This window comes from Macadamia integrifolia, chromosome 8 (genome assembly GCF_013358625.1).
Source record: "Macadamia integrifolia cultivar HAES 741 chromosome 8, SCU_Mint_v3, whole genome shotgun sequence".
Classification (NCBI taxonomy): Eukaryota; Viridiplantae; Streptophyta; class Magnoliopsida; order Proteales; family Proteaceae; genus Macadamia; species Macadamia integrifolia.
The window spans coordinates 21208951-21230480 of NC_056564.1; the positions used below are offsets into that span (position 1 = coordinate 21208951).

General features: G+C 40.6%; 2 protein-coding genes and 1 long non-coding RNA gene across 6 annotated transcripts in view; 1 reads left to right on the forward strand and 2 right to left on the reverse strand.

Annotated features, from left to right (window-relative positions):
* LOC122086685 (dihydroorotate dehydrogenase (quinone), mitochondrial-like) overlaps window positions 1-12027 on the reverse strand; it is a 41002-nt gene extending 28975 nt beyond the window's left edge. The window contains exons 1-5 of one of the 4 annotated variants that reach the window (XM_042655671.1): window positions 11925-12027; window positions 11745-11796; window positions 11414-11593; window positions 10972-11054; window positions 2134-2457 (exon numbers count right to left, since the gene is read on the reverse strand). In XM_042655671.1, the coding sequence (XP_042511605.1) occupies window positions 2134-2457; window positions 10972-11054; window positions 11414-11548 (542 nt within the window). In that variant the 5' untranslated portion in view covers window positions 11549-11593; window positions 11745-11796; window positions 11925-12027. The other 3 variants (XM_042655672.1, XM_042655670.1, XM_042655673.1) reach the window with 3 other exon arrangements.
* A 226-nt stretch (window positions 12028-12253) lies between these two features.
* On the forward strand, window positions 12254-12777 carry LOC122086468. Its single transcript, XR_006142431.1, has 3 exons — window positions 12254-12307; window positions 12477-12592; window positions 12702-12777. It is a non-coding gene; the product is annotated as an uncharacterized LOC122086468 (long non-coding RNA).
* Window positions 12778-13136: 359 nt separating this feature from the next.
* Window positions 13137-16624, reverse strand: LOC122086792 (two-component response regulator ORR4-like). The gene is made up of 4 exons (XM_042655749.1): window positions 16593-16624; window positions 13546-13652; window positions 13323-13426; window positions 13137-13229 (listed from the first exon to the last, which is right to left on the reverse strand). Exons 1-4 carry the CDS (start codon window positions 16622-16624, stop codon window positions 13137-13139), a joined length of 336 nt encoding a protein of 111 aa, XP_042511683.1.
* Between the last annotated feature and the right edge of the window lie 4906 nt (window positions 16625-21530).

Genomic DNA, 21530 nt, shown 5'->3' on the forward strand with positions numbered 1-21530 from the left:
CCCCCCCACCCCCCTAAAAAAAAAAAACCAGTAAATAGAATGGCCCCATGGCCAGCTCGCATGGAGAAGATTATGGGTAATATTGGTGGGACCCATGTGCATTGCATAGGGAAGAAATCCAGAAGATTAATCTGTGGGCCCCATGACAGCTAGCTGCCAAGGTGGACTTGCATGGAGGACTGGCTACTATGGATTAGTCTCTATTTTTATTAGACAGTTTTTATTTAGTCTATGTTTCCATTTTAGGATTAATTCAGTTATATATGATGTAATCAGTTTTAGAAAGCAATCTAGGATTAGTTTGCATTCTTATTTGGATTTTATTTTGTACGGGATTTCCTCCCCACACAAGTTGTTTTCTTTTGTTCTACTAATAAGAGGAGGGGTCTCCATACACCCATGATTTGAGTTTGAGAAAAAGAAAACACAGCTTTGTGCTTCGTGTGCTGTGAGAGAGTATGGTGAGATGTCATTGGTGAGAGACCAAATAAACAGTGAATGTCCATGGGTGAGACACCTTGGACTGAGATAATCCCTATCCCCCTTTCCCCTTCTTCTTCCCCTCTTTCCTCCCACCGAGAGGGTATGGTGAGATGTCATTGGTGAACTTTGTGCATCTTTTTTTTTTTTTTTTTTTTGAATAGATAATATATAAAACAGGGAAAAGGGGAGAGGGATATACAAACCAGAGGAGTCGATGATACAACCCTACTGGGCAGGGGAAGGGGAACATAAAATAGAATGAGGAAGACCCCAGGAAACAACAGTAAGCCTATTTCTAGGGGAGTGCACAACTGTCCTATGGGGGAGAGAGCCAAGTTTGGAGGAGACGTCAAAGTAAATGACCATCCAAATCTTATCAAAAGATCTAGAGTTGGAAGTCCATCTACGAAGGTTGCGCTCCAACCAGACATGGGAGATAGCAACCCCGAACGCCAGCTTACTAACAGTGTCACAAATAGAATTTCCAAATGCAGGAGGAAAAGGAGCAATCAAAGAAAAGATGACTAGTATCTTCAATATCATTCCAACAGAGGCAACAAGCCGGGGAGACAGGAATATGGCGATAGATGAGGAAGGATTGGATGGGGAGGCAGCTGGAGAGAATTATCCGAACAATGAGGCTATGACGAGGGATGTGGCCATGAAACTAGACAACCTTATGCCAGGGGACAGTAGGGTTGGGGGATCGGGAGTGGTCCCAAGCCGAGGAGGAGGAGAAGCATCCCAAGGGGGAAGGGGACCAGATAATTCTATCAGCACCAGAAGAGGGGGAAGGAAAGGAGTTGATGGAATGCTAGATACTGGAAAGAGAGGGGATATTAGGGATGAACCATGAACCATTGGAGAAGATCGAGGAGACCGAGGCAGATCTAAGGACACCAGAGGAGTAGACCACTCTATGGCTCACAATCAGGGAAAGCACTCCTGCTGGATGCCAATTGTCAACCCAGAAGGAGGTATTCACCCCATTTCCAGTAAGAGATTTGATGGCAGTCGATGCATGGGGTCTGGCAAGGAGGATTTTCTGGGCATAGCTGAGAACATTCGAGCCTATTGAAAGCTACTGGTTTCCTCACACAAAACTGCTACTGAAGATTAAGTTACTGATTTGAGGAACCATCTAAGCATCTGTGATTTTCCAGATTTGGGGATTTTCACCAAACCTTAAGGCTGGTCAATCTCAGCCACCAGTGGTCAGTTGTGGCTGATCTTTTGGATATCAACCCACCATCCAAGGACCTCCACTCGATGGTGAAGATACCCTTTTCTGTGGTCTATTGTATTTCTCTACAAGGTTTCTCCTATTTGCAGCCCTAGACGAAGAACTGCTAAACCTCCAAAAGTGCCCATCAGTTTTGCATGAAACTTAAGAGGGCTGATTCTCCCCTACATAAACTCCATTCAGCCCTGTTATGGTGTCTTTCTATTGGTTGGGGTCTGTTTAAATCTTTAACCAATTAAACTGAGTTTATCTTTTATTTGAGATCCTGCCTGTATTTACTAGCTCTGCATTAAATCTCTTCTGGTTGCAAGTGAAACTTGGGCTCCACAAGAGTGAACAACTTCAACTTACAATATTTCTTGAATTAAAAAAAAAAAAAAGGTTAATACGATGCAATGCATGCTTACCCCTCCTGTGGATACCTGAAGATACAAGGCTTTGGATTACCCTCCTGTGGAACAGGAGTTACTGAGCCCACCTCTACAAACCCAAAGCCTAACCCTAATAATCCTTCAACAGCCTCAGCATTTTTATCAAAACCAGCAGCAAGACCAATTGGATTTGAAAATTTCCGTCCCCAAACTTCCAGCCCCAATATCGATGGATCTGGCCTTTTCTCCTTCGGAACCAAACCACGGGCTGCCGCAGAAACTGCTAGCCGATGAGCAACCTCTGGATCCAAAAAGGCAAATAATGGATTCACAAGTTTTGTAGCTGAAAATAGCCAACCACTGCAGAACGTAAATGTAAGACAAGTCCATTAACAGGAAAAATACGGCAAATATTAGTTGGATAAAGCAATCTAACTCATATAGGAATGAATAAAACAAAGAGAAAACAGACCGTCGGTATATCAAAAATAAATAACTTTTTCTATCAACTCAATTGAGTTCCAGTATAAAAATTAACCATGTGAACAAAAAGTGCTCCCTCACACACACACACATCCACTACACCAAAGGTGTCCACTGGCTCCTAATATCAGACTATTAACTGATCTCAATGCAGAAGTTATAGATGTCCCCATCATAACAGATTATGTCCAATCCTGCTAACCACTACAACAACCAGAGCAGCATCGTGTGCTTCCACCCCACCACCTCGCCCGCAAAGCATTATTGTTCAAGACCCTATCATTTCTAGATTTCAAGCGACACTATATAACTTCTGACTGTAGGATCAATGAAATAGTGCAAATATATCACTAGGACTCCAAGCAATGCTAGTAGAAATAAAAATGATGCAGTGGCATAATAATGCAGCTCTTGGTTCCAAAACCAGAATCGGATGGCTTAGGGCCACTTATTGAAGAAATAGCAAAAAATCATCACCACTGACAGTCTTGTAATATACCAGAACTCTCAAGGGGCTATTAACAACTAAAGAAGCAAAAAGATTTGAAAGGGATTACCATTTATTGCTTATGGGCAAACTAGGAATGGCAAACAACTTAATGGCAAGGTGTAACAAGGAGGTAATAATAGGGACATTAATATGGAAATAAGAAATAAGGATTGTTTGAACAAGCCACAACCTGATGCTAAGGTTGTCTTCAACCTCTAAACACAATTGATGGAGGGCCGGTAGAGAAAGGGAGGAAATCCCTAAGAGAACTCAGAGTTGCAGGGGAGAAGAGAAGAATCAAACAATTGGGGGGGGGGGGGGGAAGAAGGTCACAAGTCTTGCACCATAACCAGCACAAAAACATGCAATTCAATTCATTCTCAAAATCTGTCTAATAAATTGGATTACATGCCTTTATATAATAACTGGAAATTAAAACTTGCCTAATTAAAATAAAAAATTAAATTAGCAACGCCTAATTACTTCCTAAGTTATAACTAATGAAATTAGAAATTGAATAAAACTCAAATTGGTAACTCCTTAATTGACTAACAACTACCAAAAATAAAAGATGACATATCTTCCCAAATAAAATATTCAATATTTCCTAAATAAAGTAAATCCTAAAATATCCTATTGATCCCAAAATCCAATCAGATCCGGTTCGTCTCGATTAAGATTGCCAAAAGGGTCAACCCGGTTCAGCCTTAATTCTGCATCAACTTCTCCGATGTTGAGAAAAACTCGTGGACGAGTTTTAAGGAATGATAACAATAAAAACTCACAAGCAGGGGTGAATTGCTCATTGTCTGCATCGCAAACAAAATCTAAGATGTGAAGTTGTGGAGGTGCATTCAAGTCTGAAAAATCATGTGGAAGAACGAATTCATAGTCAACAATTGGCATTGCATTGATGTTCTTCATTATTACTTGATCCACGATTTTTTCACTTTCCTTTGTTATCACATTTTCCACTATAGGACGGTCTTCCACTTCTGTTGATGCATCTGGTTCATCTTGTCGTTGTATTGGGGGTATCACTTTCTTTGATTCAACCAGTCTATGAAAATTAAATTTTTTATGCATGTGGTAAGCTTGGAGGATACACACATTGTTGTCACGATCAAGGATGCCGTCTCGTTGTTCCAACCAACCTCGACCCAATTTAATGATGCGTTGAGTAGAGTCAAACACTTCACAAAAAGCATCATCATAATAATGAGAAACAGAAAATTCAACAAACACATTGTCTTCTGACTCAAAAATGATCTGATTGGTCTTTGACAACATATCCACCACAGATCTGGAGACAAAATTGTCATTTAGTCGCTTATCAATTAACAACTTAGCAGGCTTTCTAGGGCAGGCGAACTCTGAACTTGAACACAAAAGATTCCATATCCAGATTTGTATTCAAAGTTTGCTATGGGCCTCACACAAATAAGACAACTCCAGTAGGCAAGTGTGCATAGAACTGTAAATATAGAGGTTCACTTTTTTTTTCCCCCAAATATGGCAGAATTGTAAATAACTAAAGTCCAATTGTCACTCAACGATATACCATGTGTGGGAAGGGGTAGACTTGGAAAGAGATAATAATAATAATAAAAGGACAAAAGGTAATAAATGGGAAAAGGAGGGAAAATAGATAAAAAGATGTAATGTGGGTGGTGGGGTTCAATACCGACAGATGGAGAGAAAGGTCTCCTTATTGGAGTTGGCTTCCCCGAGGAAAAAAAACAACGCTGGTGATGGAGACGACATGATCTCGAAGGGCCGAATGGAGAGGGCGACTTCAATGGAGGCGTCGTGGCTAGGAAATTCTCTCTCTCTCTCTCTCTCTCTGTTGCTTTGATTCTTTTTTTTCCCCTTGCTTGACTGTAGAACCCTAAGTGAGGGGTTCAATCGAAGAGAAAAAGGAGATAAAGGGTGGTGGGGTTTTGTTTGCTAGAAATCGGAAGGCTTGGATTGGGTTCGTCGACTCTTGTTCAACAAGCCCGACTCAAACTCTTATTTTGGCTGACAATGGGTCGGTGGGGTTAGGTTTCACCAGATTTTTTTTTTTCTTATATCTGTTCTCTACACAGAAATAGTAGGGTGGGAAGGAGATAAGGGTTAGAACACAGGTAGGGGGAAGAAAAAGGGAGGTTGAGTGGAAGAAGGAATGGAGGAAGAAATTGGGTCATTCAGCTCTGATACCACTTGATGGAGAGCCGGTAGAGAAAGGGAGGAAATCCCTGAGAGAACTCAGAGTTGCAGGGGAGAAGAGAAGAATCACACAAGGGGGGGGAAGGAAAGGAGGTCACACGTCTTGCACCATACCCAGCACCAAAACATTCAACTCAATTTATTCTCAAAATCTGTCTAATAACTTGGATTACATGCCTTTACATAATAACTGAATATTAAAACTTGCCTAATTAAAATCAAAAATTAAATTAGCAACTCCTAATTACTTCCTAAGTTCTAACTAATGAAATTAGAAACAGAATAAAACTTAAATTCGTAACTCCTTAATTGACTAACAACTACCCAAAATAAAATATTACATATCTTCCCAAATAAAATAACTCAATATTTCCTAAATAAAGTAAATCCTAAAATATCCTACTGATCCCAAAAATCCAAGGGGATCCGGTTCGTCTCGATTAAGATTGTCCGAAGGGTCAACCCGGTTCAGCCTCAATTCTGCATCAACTCCAAAACCAGCGGTAGCAAGAAAGCTTGCGATGAAGAGACCATCTACAAGGAAAACCGATTCAAGCCATCATTTTGGGAGTAGATCCGCAACTCATCTCTTCATTAAATCCAAGTAGCAACCCACCGAAACTGCCCTTGAATCATTCAAAACAATTTACTTGAACTTGCTGCTAGTGGTAGATCAGAAACCAGAATTGGTCCTTGGTTGGAAGATACATGTGAGAGGAGAGATTGGGGGCCAATACTTCAGGTTTCAAATTTCCCTAGAGTGAGATACAACCCTAGAAATTTCAGCTCCAATCGATTAGAAGTGAGGGAGATCAACCCACCTGATTAGTCAGCCAATATCGCCAGAACAGGGTGCAGGTAATGGTAACAGTAAATAGAAGGGGAGAGGAAGAAGAAAGATAGCAAGAGAGAGAGAGAGAGAGAGAGAGATCAAACAAGGGGGGGAAGAATGGTCACACGACCTTGTCAAGTACCCATCCGGCACCAAAATAACTCAATAAACTTCATTCTTCAAAGCCTACCCACTGAATTGGGTTCCATGCCTATTTATAATAAACTGAAATTAAAATTTTCCTAATTAAAATCCAAGACTAAAAATAGAAAGAAATCTCCTAATTACTTCCTAAGACCTAAACTAACACAAATCGAAACACAATAAAATTCAAATTGAAAATTCCCTACTTAGCCAAATAACTCCCAAAAGATTACAAATATTCCCAAAATAAAATAACTCGAACCTTTCCAAATAAAATAAATCCTAAAATATCCTATTGAACCCAAAAAACCAATTTAGACCCAGTTCATCACGGTCGAGGTTGCCAGAAGGGTCAACCCGGTTCAGCCACAGTTCTACATCACATAATCTCTACTGTTTCAATGTGGCTTGATCCTCAATTTTGGGCCTTTGGTTTGTATTTCGTAACTTGGATGTATTGTAATAATATGTATAGATATGCATTGTAATTTATAAAATTGTTTTGAGTCTTTTGTTTTAATGTTGTTAGTACTAGTAGTGGGGCCCCTTAGCCGGTAGTTTAAGAGATTCTATTTTAAAATACATTAGAATGGGGATCTTGTGGGACCCTCTACATAGCTGTTGGTTTTGACATGCTAAGCAATTAAGTGTCTAGAAGAGTACTTTTTGTAGTTTCTAAGTTAGTGTAGTTATTTTAGTAAGCTAGTCTAGTTCTATTTTTCATTATCTTTTGAGTCTTCAAAATCCAAGTAAACACCTATCAAGTGAAGGCTTCTTCCCTTTGGACAGACTCATTTCACTCTCCTCTCCCTTCTTATCTTCTTTATTCCCCCCTTTTTTTTTTCCATTGCAGGCCTCTGAAACAGAAAATCCAACAAGCCTGATGCAGATAGGGCTGTCAAAAGGAGGACTCAAACTGACCAAACCATGGTTCAATTCTGTCCCAAGTTTGGACCTGGTTTAATCCCATCGAGCCAGACTTGTTGACCCCAATCTTGCACCAATGTTGTCCACTCCTGCAGCCATCGAACCAGCATAGAAGCCCCTTGAATAGGCATATTTTACTTCCCTGATCGGTATTATAGAACAGCCCAAGCAGCCAACAATCCAGCCTGTCCAGTTGCTTCCATAACGTGTGTTATTGTTCACGTGAACAGTATTTTTCCCCGCAAGTTTTGATCTTCAAAGGAATCTTCTAGAAGCTATACAGTTGTCCCTTATTCAGCTCCAAGAGAAGATTTCCAACAGCCATCAAATTGGCCAAATAGCATAGGATTTAGTTTTTTTTTAGACTGTAGAGTTAGTTTCCTATTTTGCAACTTAGGCTGGCTTCTTTTTTAAGAATGTTATCATAGCCTTGTAGAACCAACCAAACCCCACCCTAAGAGATTGTATCAATCCATAAAAGGCCCTCTTTAGTCTGGACACCTTGCCTTGGGTTTCCGGACTGGAGTAGCCTGGTGGAACATCCATATACACTTACTCTATCAACTCCCCATGAAGAAATGCATTCTTGATATTCAATTGTTGTATTTCCCAACCACAGTTCATTGCACAAGAGATAATAATCTAACTGAGTTCATCTTCGCAACAAGAGCAAAGGTCTCCTGGTAATCGATCCCATATGTTTGAGTGAAACCCTTGGCAAGAAACCTTACTCTGTATTTGTCCACAATTCCATCAACATTGTGTATAACTTGAAACATTCATTTGCAACCAACTGGTCGCTTCTATAATGAAAGGGAAACTAAGTCTCATGTGCCATTTTTGTGAAGGGCTCTCATCTCCTCATTCATTGTCTCCTTCCATCTAGGTTTTGCACTTGCCTCCTCCCAGGTTTGAGGAATGGAAACAGAAGACAAGGAAGACACAAAAGCACGATAGGATGGAGACAAAGCATTATAGGACACAACGTTGGATATAGGATGATGAGTACAAGTCCTATTACCTTTTTTATGAGCAATAGGAAGATCAAGAAACAAATCAAAAGTAAGAGGGAAAGTGACGCCTTGGAGAGTGGACTCAAGATCAGAGGGCAGTTGTTTAGCAGCGGTAGTGTGAGTGATGGTGTCAGTTCTTCTTAGGTTAGCAAGTTATACACAAATTAGAAAGTTTTATTTCAGTCCATTAGTTTCATTTTCTATTATTTCTTTGTGTCCAAGCATTGTAAGGCTATTCAAAGCCCATAAATTATAATGACAAGATAAATTTGAAATTATTAAAATTTGAATTAAACTCATGGCTGAGATAGCTAAAACCTGAGAGGTGAGATGCCCAAAACCTAACCTTCTTCTTCCCCCTTCTAAACCCTTCATCGGATTCTCTTTGTTTATTTTATTTCCTTCTTTATTTAACTTGTGAGAGTGTTTTGAGAGTTATTACAAGATTGTTTAAAGACTTGAAGCTCTCTATGATAGCCGATCAGAACAAACACACACACACACACAAATCCTATCGATTTTCCATTACAAGTTTTTCTCGAGAAGAATGTCCAAGTGCCTAACCGTTGCAGGATTTTGAGGGTTTGTAGGAGATCTTAGGAGGACCACTTGATCCAAATTTAAGGATTATCCAACACTTCCAGCCCTAGTTCTTGAAGGTTCACCTAAAGTTTCCTTTTTCTTGCAACCAGCAAGTCTCTAAATCCAGCCAGCACAGCTTGCTCAATATTTTGTAGTTTGTTCACTCATATAGGATCTCCATTCTATCCAAAATTCAGCTCCATCTGAGTTGTGGTTTCTGAGTAATCGAAATCTCCTCTATCAGCCAGATTTTCAGATCCTACCTAAGATTAGGATCACTTGTGATTCTAGTCTTACATTAAAGACTCTTTTCTGATTTTTTGTTTAATAGTAAGCTGAGTTTGTTGCAACAGTAAGGATGTCCTCTGCGACCTAGTAGTCGCAGTTTCGAGTTGAGAAACAGCCTCTATGAAGCAGGGATAAGGCTGCATAAATTATTAACCTCCCCAAATCCCACAGTGGTGTGAGCCTCGTGCACTGGGTAGACCCTTTTTAACCTCTGACTGTTCACCTGATTTGGCAAAAGGATAACTAAAGAATAGATGGGGAACGGCTTCAACACTCCGGCAGCAGCAACACAAACACTAAAATCTCAAGGGAAAAATTTCAGTATTTTTTTTTTTCGGATGAATAAATAAATTCATTACCAAGGAAGAAGAATATACAAGGAAAATGGGGGAGAGAGAGAAAAGGGAAAAAAAGGGAGCCAAACAGCCACAAGGGAAACGAGGAAAGAAGGGGAGAGCCCTTACAAACCAGAGACCTCAAACAAAAGGGGGGGATGATACATCACTGGGGGTGGCAATAAGATGAGAAGACGGAAGACCTAAGGACACAACAATAAGTTTGTTCCTTGGGGAATCACGAACCGATCTCTGGCGAATGCAACCGAGCTTTGAGCTCACCTGGAAGTAGATGGATTTCCAAATCGTACCAAAAGAGTGAGAATTAGGAGTCCATACGGTTGATAGTTGCACAAAAGAGAAGCTTTTAGATAGTGTCACAAGAACTGGATCCACCAAAGGGCATTTCAACCCAAATCCACTCTCTGCTCAGGGGTAAGATACACCTACTAGAAGGCCAACAGGAGGAAATGACTCATTTCCAAATAGAGGAGATGGTCGGCATCTTCAGATCCATTCTAGCAAAGACAGCAGGACTTGGGAACCTGAATGTGCCAATGGATGAGGAAGGATTGCGTTGGGAGGCGGTTAGAGAGGGCTCTCCAAGCTGTGAAGCTATGGCGAGTGATGTGGCCTTTAAACCAAATGATGTTTCTCCAAGGGATAAGGGGATCCTTTGAACCAAATTTCAGTATATTTGTCCACCTTAAGCTCTATATTACTTATGGATGACATGTGTACAGAGAAAGATGGGCATGAAACTCGGACTATAAGCTGTCCAACTCAACACAGGTCACTAGAAGTATTACCCAGCTACCAGGGTTGGCAAAGGAAATCTTTTTATGCCATTCCACTAGGTAGAGCAGATGCTTAATTGATAATGCTATAATATCAACAGCATCCCAATTACCAGCACCAGGTCCATCACAACCCCTACAAACTCATATGTCCAACTATTCTTAATCAAATTCAGCTTAAATAGGGAACAAAGGAGTTGTACCGTTGCCACAAACAACTAATCAGTAACAAAACTAGTTAGTTACAGAGTTGAAATTACTATCATTTTTTTTTTCTTCTTGAATATGTTACCAGCAATTCACCTTGACAATGTCAGAAAACAAAGAAACAACCTAAGTTACTCATCAGTAGGAGAGGATTAAAAGAGAGCGGGACTTTAGGATATCGGTAAGAATATTAAGAGTCTCTGTCATCCCTTCAATATTAAATTGAAGCAAAACAACAGGTAAAGAGTCCCTCTTTTAAAACTATGCCATTGAAGTAATCTACTAAAAAAAAAAGTCATAGCATTAAGAAAGAGCAACTCAGAACCTCCTACTATCTGCAACACCAAGTGTTAAATATTTTGTGCAACTAACTATTAACAAGCTTAAGAAACCATAGAAAAGTTTCATTGCAATCTGATTACAGTTGATAGAGAACATTGATGCTACACCCAAAGACTTATATTCATGATCAAATATTCCATTGGCAGTGTTCAAATAAAAAAATAAATGAACAAGTAAAGTGTTACATATAACCACATAAATTATTCAAACTTCTTAAATGATGTACCAGAAAGTTGCCTCATCTGCAGTACTCACATAAGCTCCCCCAGCTATTAATAGGCCTATCGTGGCCCCAGTCAATAACCTCCCCTACAAATCAAAACATAATCGGAAATTGAAGATTTAGAAGTGAAATTAGTCAACATGAAAAGCCTTCACAAGAAGAGTATACAAAGAAGAAAAGATATCCAGCATCCGGTAACATATGACATTCCATGATTAGGAATTTTTTTTCTTCTCAAGTTTAGTACATTGGATTTTAGTTGGTAGATACATGGATAAAATCCCAACCTTGCAGATTCTTTCTCCTATTCATATTTTCCCTCTATTCAGAATTCGTTAATGAACTATTGCATTTTCGTAATCAGATTAAGCCCTTACTTTCTCAAAGAAACGATTCAGAGATAGAAAGAGGCAGAGGAAGGAAAAAAATTAAGCTGAACTCGTACTTTCTTAGAAGACTGAGGGATCTTGGGAGAATTTCCAGCTACCGAACTCAAATGTCTGGAGCCACCAAAGGCTTTGAAATTTGCTTTTCTGTACAGAGCCTCCCTGAAAATTTTCCTGGAAGCCCTTGCGGCCATTGAAGCGCCCTCCTTCTCTGAACCTCTCTTCGAAAATTCGCTTATCTGAGAGCCAAAGAAAGACAAGATGCGACCTTTACTGGTACTGAATGAGAAAAGAAGAGAACTTTCAGTTCTCTGCTCAACAGACATCCACTTACTATTTATCTCCCATATCACATGAACGCACCCCGCAGTGAAATGGAAAAAAGAATACCTATTTGTGCGGAAAACAGAGAAATTGTAGCCCTTAACAAGAGATATATTCCCTGCAAAAACAATGTCTCTATGCTTCATTTGGATAAAATCAGAGAAACCGAACAATATCTCTCTAGGGTTTTGGGGTTTTAGATTAGATGATCAAATGCCGAGAGAGAGAGAGAATGTTTGAACCAACCTACAGGTGGCGTAGACGCGCGTCAGTGGGAAAGAGTGTTGAGAAATGGAAACCGACCCTTCCTCGCAATAGCATGGTAGCGTTTGGTATTGTTCATAAAAAACGTTTCTAGCGTTTTTTTGTGTTAATAGAACGAAAAAACGCAAAAAACCGTTTGGTATGTTTAGGCTCCGTTTCAGTTTTTTTAAAACTGTCAGTGTCTAAAAAACAAAAATGGCTCAATTGGACGAAACTCTCGAAGGTTGTTCTATCGGTGGTGTTTCGTTTCAAATTAATATAACTTGAAACTTCCGTGCCCGATTGTCCGCGATAGAGAGTGGAGAGCAGAGAGGAAAGAAGAGAGAACCCAGCTCACAACTATATTCGAGAAATCTCCACCTTAGGTAACTTCTTCGCCTCTTCTCCTTCTTCTCTTTCTTCTTCTTCATTTCTTCTTTTCTTCTTCTATTCAACCTCTTCTTCTTCTTCATCTATTGTAATCACAGAGAGGTATTGGAACAAATTTAGGGGTTTTTTTCTCCTTCTTCTTCTTCATTTCTTCTTTTCTTCCAGAGATAGAGATCGATAAGCTTCACAAAGTTTTGGTTTCGAATATATTTTGGAACTCGCATAGAGAGAGGAGAGAAGAAGAAACAGGAGCTCGCCCCCTTGTGAAATCTCCTCTGCAGGTAACTTCGATTTCGGCTCTTCTTCTCCTTCTTCTTTTTCATCTCTTCTAACCTCTTTCTTCTTCTATTCTAACCTCTTCTCCTTCTTCTTCATCTATTGTAATCACAGAGCAGGTATTGGGACAAATTTTAGGGTTTTTCTAGACCACCTATCGTATAGCTCATACAGAGAGGTAACGTCTTCTTCTTCTCTTCTATTTCTTCTTCTTCTCTTCTCGATCTTGTAGAGCCTCTGTTGATTCCAAGATGATGCTTTTCTGACACTGTTTGACACTAATCACTCATCTGAAAACCACAAATCAGTACCAATGAACCCCAACAGTAAATATGTTGGATCCATATGAATATATTCAAGTGTTTCTGATTCATCAAGGAAATGTGATTGCTAATTAGTTGACATGGTGTATAAATATGTTGATTCTTTGGGGTCTGTATGGTTGGAAAACTTGCTGAGTTTATCATGTCTCTGGAGTATATTTGTTAAGAGAATACAGACAGGTTGCATTATATTCTTTTTTGTTGCTCCCAGATTCTTCCAGTTATCTTAATGAATGTATGTTCCAGTGCCTTTTAGCAGATCATAGCCTGTCATTCCAGGCATACAGTAGTCTGTGATGATGAGATTTACTTCTATTTCCTGTAAAAACAAATACTTAAACATCAATCAATAGAACACAGCAAGAGAGAGAAGATCTAAGATTTTTTCACAAGCTTAAAGATGAAATTATACCTGATTATGGTGTGAAGAAACTGAAGGTGGGTTTGAGTTTCTCTGGCCATCCTCATGTAAACCCAGAAATTCTAGAGCTTTGCTTCCTGAATCCACTGTAGTAACTGCCAAAATTAACAAAAGCCAGAAGAAGAAACAGTCATGAATCAGTTGGGAAGAACTCCAAAATTAACTCCTCTATTTCCTCATTTTTTTTTTCTTCAGAAAAGTTTCATCAACTTACCATGATAAGATGAGTTCTTCAGCAGCCTTTCAATCAGTTTTCGGTCTAGAAGGCTATCATCAACTGCTAAAACATGAAATTGAGCTTCATCGTTCATACACCTCTTGCTGAAACAAGGAACCAGTAGGGAAGAACAGGGGTAGAAGAAGAGGAATAATTGATTGGCTGGTTGTGGTCCTTATCGATGAGTTCTAGGAGAGAAATGAAGAACCCATTAGAGTTGAAATACTACCCACCAAAATCTAGAGCCTAGAAAGCAAGATCCGACCCATTAGAGTTATTTGTTTCCAATTGTGTAGTAATTGTTTATTTATTGCAGTTATGTCAAATGCATTATGTGAAACTTCTAGTGATAAAGAAGATATGATCATTCACATGGGCATAGAAGATCCTAAGAACAGCGAAAGAGTTGTTCAATTATAGACATTCATCACTTCGGAATGTCATTGAACGCACATTTGGGGTATTGAAGAACAAATTTCAAATTTTAAGGCTAATGCATCAGTTCCCAGTGGAAGCTCAGGCATCAATCGTACTGGCATGTTGTGGGCTACACAACTATATTCGAGAAGAGCATATTGCTGATGCAGAATTCGTGGGGATGAGCGATGATTTAAAAGTTGCAGAAGATGACTTGAATCCGCCATATGAAGATTTCGTTGATCATTCTACAATACAATCAAGTCAACGAAATCGGGCAAAAGAGATGAATGCCACTAGGCTAAGAATTACAAATGCAATGGCTAGACAGCAAAGGATGCCAGAACTAGTTGAAAACTAAAACCGATAACTATTTTGCCAAAACTGAAAACCTAAATTGATGTTTCAACCCACGTAGTACTTGTTTTATGGTACATTTATATATGTGGTACAAGTTGATATATTATTATGAATGTCATATATTTGGATGCTATATTAACTTTTTTGATAAATAAATTTCTGTTACAGATGACTTCTTCTATGCCCCCACTCATGATAGCAACTTGTGAAATTTGTGGGAAGAGTTGTGGTAAATATACAACCAAGTCGGGTAAAAATATTGGAAGAGAATTTTTCAAGTGTGAAGATTCATGTAATTTTTTCATGTGGGTGGACCAACTACATCTATGTAGATGTGGTAAAGGTCAATGCAAAGTACGAACTGCGACGAAAGGTCCAAACAAGGGACAGTATTTTCTATGTTGCCCAAGTTCAACTGGGGTAATTTATTTCTACGATTGACCTATACCTATAGATAATTTATGATTTTTGTTTAATTCGATGTTAAATTTCAACGACCCTAATCACATCTATTATTTGATATAGGCTGATAACCGTGGATGTGGTATGTTTGTATGGTTGAAAGATGAAACACATATCTCTACCATACAACATACATTATGTTCAGAAAGCTCAAGCTCAACATCAACATCATCCAGACCACTTTCCGTTTCGAACGAGTACATGAAAGGATATCTGGAAGGGACACTTAAAGGATTAGAGGACCAAACAAATAAGATGAAAGACATCCTCCATTCATTCAAGTCTTTAGACTTGGAAAAAAAGTGAAAATTTGGGGAATTATGTAATAGTTAACTTGCACAAGGCATTGTTAATACTGTATTTTATTCATCCTTTGGAAACCATGTTTTTTTTTTGTTGGTGTGTAATATTTTATTGTCCCAAAAAAATTTATATGCTTATAGTATTTTAATGTTATTTTTGTAATTATTGACTTAAAAGAAAAGAAAAGAAAAAAAAACCATTTTTGAAACAAGCATTACCAAACGGCAGAAATGTCGTTTCTTGGTTCTGAAACTGTTCTAGAAACAGATTCACCAAACAACCCTAAATCGTTTAAAAACGGCGTTTTGACATAGAAACTGAAATTTCCGTTTCTGACACGAAACGGAGTTTCTGGAACAGAAACGATACCAAACGGAGCCTAGTGAACAGGTTTTGGGTTTAAGATGACGAGAAGACTATTTTACCCTTAGTTACCCATTCGAGAAGCAAGTCAATAGACTCAATATTCAATACTCAATACTCAATACTCAATGCTCAATACAGTAGCTTTGGTTGAGCAGATAAACCTTCAATCCGTGAGGAATTGATGTCAATTTCAAGAGCACATTAGCGTATCAAAATAAGCACAATCCATATTACCAATGAAAAGCCATTTTATCGAGTAGAAGACTTGAGCTTTATAAGTCAAGGTTAAGGATACGCAAGAGCCTTATGGAGTAAAGGGTAGGAAATTTGGTAGAAAGATATCCAATATCCACAGTAAAAGAAACTATTCCTAAAGCCAAAGACTTTTGGAACTGTTTTTAGTTAAGCGTTGGTAATGCCCCATTAATTGATTCAGCTCAGGTTCGGTTTAAAGTATGAATTTGGTAGTGATGCGGCTAAATCTGACCGGTAAAATTCTCAGGTAAGAGCTGATGGTCCTAGATACTCCTGCGCAAGAAAACAGTAAACAGAGAGTGTCAGGCTAATTCGGCAAGAGACTCTCTAATGTCTAAGTCAAAAAACTTGTAAAAGGTAAATTCTTAGTAAAGAATCGATCCCTTTTTCAGCGACTTACCTTGATCATTTATAGGTGGTGGACGACGGCCATTTCTAGAGAGTCCATACTTGGCAAATGTTTGACAAGGAAACTGACTCTTTGCCCTGCAAGGTAGATCCCAGGAATATCATTTTCTATCAAGGGCGTAGGATTTGATTGAGGGATTCACCCCTGATCTAATGCAGTTATTTCGATCTTGTACTCCTTATTTTGAGAGTCCTTAATTGGGCAACTTCCTTGTACGGCATAAGATAAGATCCACTAATGATTCGGTGAGCTGGTAAGATCTGCTGAGCTGGGGGAGAGATATTCGGAGTTGCGCCCTGATGTGCCATATTTGGCCACCTATTCAGCACGTAGCAAGATAGTCATGCAGAGCTCTAGCCTCGGTCCATCGCGGATGGGCTCTCACCTTGTCCCAATCATGCCTCGCCCTCGCCCTCGCCCTGGCCCTTCGTGGACGAGCCCACGCCTCGTCCCTATCCAGCCGAGCTCTCACCTTGGCTTCCGAGAAACACGCCCTTTCATCATCTCTTCACAGGCGTCCACCTCTGTTACCTAGGCAGATTCCCTCCTTTATATACAGAGAGTCCTTAGCTGAGACAGTGCCATGACATCATAGTTGACTGTGTGCCATGTCATTACGGTTGGGAGAGTGATCCACCCAGGGCATGGTTAGAGATGGTACTCCGAAGGAAGTGGAGCTGCCAGTGAAGGCACTCTCCCCAAGCATTACGCACGTTTCCTTGTTGAGACTCCAAACACCTTACAACTCCCGAAAAGTGTGGAATATTCAGAATATTCCCCCTCTCATGTGCAAGTTCGTGAGAACGTGGAGGAGTAGGACACAGGGGGAGCCAAGGAACTCAGGCCTTATAAATACAGGAGGTAAGCCCCTTAAGAAGGGAATCAAAAACTTGGAAACGAATACACACCTGTTGCTTAATTCTAACCCTGAATTTATCATCGGAAGGGTTATCGCACCAGCCAGCCCAATGCCCCTTTGCTGACTTGTTCATCTTTGCAGTGAGAGCATGGAGAACCCTTGGTTTGCTTCAAGGCTGCCTATAGAATCTACCTCCAGTCAGAATTTATCGCATCATACCCCAAGGGTCAAGGCTGGCTTGGTTGACCGAGTAGGAGGCTTGACCGCAAGACAACCACACAGGAGGCCATATAAACCATGATGGCAGAGCAAAAGGCTCGGTCGCAAGATGGTCGAGTAGAAGGTTCAGCCATAAGATAGTCGGATTGGCGTACACACTAGATTCATCAAAAGCCCACACTCTAGCAGGTCTGGTCAGCCTGCCTGAGTTCAGAGAGCCTCGGGTTGTCCGTTCATGTCACAATAGGCATTTATGGTAGCCGTTATGCGTCATGCTTTCGGCGATCCGTTGGAGGTGCATCGGGTGTGTCAAACATCTTTCGTTTGTAGTCGTTCGTTTCAGTGAATCTCAGTCATCAAATGCATTGCTTTTCATCCTATAAGTAGGTGAGCCCCCCCCCCCACCTTCATTTCTCATTGTAGCTTGACCTTTGAAGCTCAACTCGATTCAGTGAGGTGTTAGGCTCGGCTTAGCAAGGTGTTCGACTCAGTTCTTTGAAGCAGTTTCTGGTCCGTTCACAGAGTGACTTCTACAAGTATTCCCCTTTTTAACTAGTAAGTTATTTTTTTTCATTATGGCTCCCACACGGTCTTCTCCTAATTTGCCTTGTATGTTCCTAGTCAAGGTAGTGGTTGTGCAGTCAATCCTCCTTCTGATGAGGTAATGTCGGATCAGCCTTCACCCCTAGCTATGATTAGGCCTGAGCTTCCCATGGGATTTGTTTCGACCCTGAAGAACATGCAACCTCCTCAAGTGAAGCCACCCACACCAGTAAGTCTGAGTCTTTGGACAATAGTACTGAGGTGGGGTTCGAGGAGGCAAGAGGTGATGAAGGCTCGGCTCATCGTTTGGGCTACACCGAGATGTTAGCACGATTTGGGGCACCCTTCTGTCAGGTCCCTAGGCAAGCTTAGTATGAGTTTTGGGATACCTAATGATGTGGTGATGCGGGTCCCTAACGATAGGGAGGTCGTGGACTCCAACAAGAATGAGGTGGGCCTCTACGAAGTGGCCTTTCTCAATGGTCTCAGGATTCCAGCGCCCCATCTTCCCTGTGCAACCCTTAACTATTGGGGGTTGGCGCCTTGTCAGCTGATGCGAAACTCATAAAGAATCTTGTTCGGATTGAAAATTGAAACGGGACATGACCCTTGGCATATAATGCCACTTCTTTATCTAAAGAAGCACGCCATTGGGTGGTATTACTTCACCAGTCGAGACAAGAAGAAACCCTATAGACACCTTCATAGCCACCTAAAGAAGAAACCCTATTCAAGATCACCTGGTTAGAGCCCTCCCTCAAGAAGCTGAACTGAGCCTCCGCTCTTAAGGAGGAAAAGTATCAGATGGTTCAATTATGCCTGGAGGGTGAGGCTGTGGATGTCACGATGATGCAGGAGGAGGACTTCTTGTGGGTGTGGGAGCTTAGCGAGGTCCCAAAGGAGGATGAGGGTCCCCGGCTCGGCATATTCGCTTTTTGTTTTTTTTTTGAAAACTTACTCTTTGACTCTTTGACTCTTTGTCTCTTCTTGTAGTGGTGAATGTTCAACAAGACAAGAAGAAACTTGCAACTGCAGTGGCGGAGGTGCGTAGGGCTAAGGAAACTAAGAAAGTAGCCAAGAGAGCTATGGAGAAAGCAGATGAGAAGGCTAAATAGCCAGGTGTTCTTGCCTTTGCCTCGGCTCAATAGGGGGAGAAATATCTTCCAGCAAAGAGGGTGAAGAAGGATGCGTCATCAGAGAAGGAACCAACCCAAGTGGGGGGTCAGTAAAAGGGAAAGAGAAGATGGGTCCTCCTACTCCAAGGCTGAAGGACAAGGGGTCAGCCTTGCTTAAGCTCTTGGCTCAACCACTCAATCAGCCTTCCCCTCATAGCCAAGAGGAACGAAAGAGATGAAGAAATGATGGGTCCTCCTACTCCAGGGGTGAAGGACAAGGGGCCAGCCTTGCTTAAGCTCTTGGCTCAACCACTCAATTAGCCTTCCCCTCATAGCCAAGAGGAACGAAAGAGATGAAGAGATGATGGGTCCTCACCCTACACTAACGAGGTCAGGGCCAAGCCTGCTGCCATCCCACCTAAAGCACTTTGTGGCTTGGGATCACGAGGAGTCCCTCTAGCCTAGAACTTGTTGGATAATGATTCATCCATTGCGGACAATACTATTGCCCAGATATGGGGAAAGAAAGGTTGACTTCAGCTCGATATAGATTGGATTAAGGCTCACGCAAACATCCACTTCGTGGAGAATGTCTACCAGAGTATATGCGATGCAAGTGATAGAGTTGAGGCTCAACTGTTATTCCTTTTTATTTAGGATACTTATACATACTAACGTTGAGTTCTTGTGTAGGGCTTCAGTTGGTCAATTGAGGCGGCCAACATATTCAAAAGGATGGTTGTAGGGAAGCAGGATGCTGAGGCCGAGGTCAGGAAGATTTGTGGAGAGTTGACCAACGTTACGAGTCATATGGATGTTGTGGGTTAAAATTCCCAGGAAGAAGCCAGGGTTGAAGCAGCCGAAAAGAGATCAAATGAGCTCAAGACATAGATGAGCAAGCAGCTTCTTTCAAATAGTGTTCTCATCAAGGACAAGGAGGGACTGAAGGTGGAGGTCTTAGAGCTCTAGGAAGAGATAAAGAAGAAAGATGAGGCTCAATAGGCCACCATTAAAGCTCTGGAGGAGCAACACTAAGCCAGATTGAAGGAGGCTAGGGAGAAGGCGGTTGAGACATATCTCAACCCCAAGGCATGCCATGACTGGCTGGTCGGTCTCAACACTTCCTCCTTCAATGAGGGGTCAAACACAACAGTCAACTTCATCTTGAAGAAGTAACCTTCTCTAGATCTTCTGATTATGAGCACTACCTCCCTCCTCCTAAGTCATCGATGCAACCGGCTGGCAACGTGGTCGAGGAAGCAAGGGAAGAGGTGAACCAAAAGAAGACTATTTCCCCCTCTGACAAAAAGGAGATGGATCCCCCTACTGCCCCCTAAATTTGTTCCAAGCTTGCTTTACTTTTTGCTAGCTCCACTCTTCTTTTACTCCCTTCTTGTTTTTGAGATAAGGCCATATTCGGGCATTAGATGTAAAATTAGTCTTTATGATCAGGCAATCTTTGTGTCCAACACCCACGACAAATAGGTTTCAGTAGTGGTAACTACTAAGGAATAGATAGTCCCTGTGTACAGCACCCACTGAACGCCAATTAAAAGATAATGGTTAGGCTTATATCAATGCCCTATAGTGAAGCACTCATACATGCAAAATTTCTCCCAAATAGACTACGGTTGTGTTTGGTATGCATTCTTGGAATGCATTTTGGACCAAGAATACATTCTTGGACTGTTAAAAACATTGTTTGGTAAGCATTCCATTCTCAAAATTCTAGAACACGGTCAAGAATGCAGCCCATTCTAGAATGGGATATTTTCCCATTTTGCATTATGTATTTTCCATTCTCCAACTCTTGGCACAGCCCGATGAAAATAGTTTCGCCACTAATCTTATGAAAGGCATCTTCTCTCCCAAGGAATAGCGTCTCACTCTTACAAATCTCCAAAAACTATTTTTCTCTCCCTAAAAACCGCTTCTCTCACCCCAAAACTCCCTCTTTTTCTCCTTCCTAAGATCTACTCTCGAATCCAAAACCCTAGAATCTCTTGTTTTCTTCACGATCTTTACAGGTTTGATGTAAGCAATACTATCTATGGAACCATTCAAAATTTCTTATTTTATTTGTGAGTTATTGATGTAATACTATATAGAATTTTCACCAAAGAGATTCCGCCCATGAGGTGTTTCATAAAATGTCAGAGCATTCTCACATCAAAAATGCATTTTAAACAAACATTTTATCCAAACAACGTTCTCATTCTCAGGTAAGAACACATTCTATATTTTCAGAATGCATACCAAACACAACCCACAATTATCACTTAGGCATTTTATCAAACATATTGCCTATAATGATTTATAATAATGGAAATTTAACAAAAGTGAGTTTACCATGGAAAAGTGCAACCTATGGAGAAGTGGTGACATTGATCTCCACTTGACGTGGGACCACAACCATGTTGTCTTAGTGCCGCCAATGCTTCAACCCCAATTGACACTTAGGTTTCTTGAAGCAACTCACAAGAACCAAACCCTAGGTTCTTCTTCTTCTTCTTCTTTTTCCTCCCTTGTAGAAGCTTATCGTAGCTTCAACAATGGCAAACATTTCTTCTATTTTCTCATCTTTCTTCCTTTGTAAAATTCTCTTTGTTTCCCCTTCTTTGCTTCAATGCTTGGGCATAACTCACAACAATCAATCACCATTAACTACCATTAA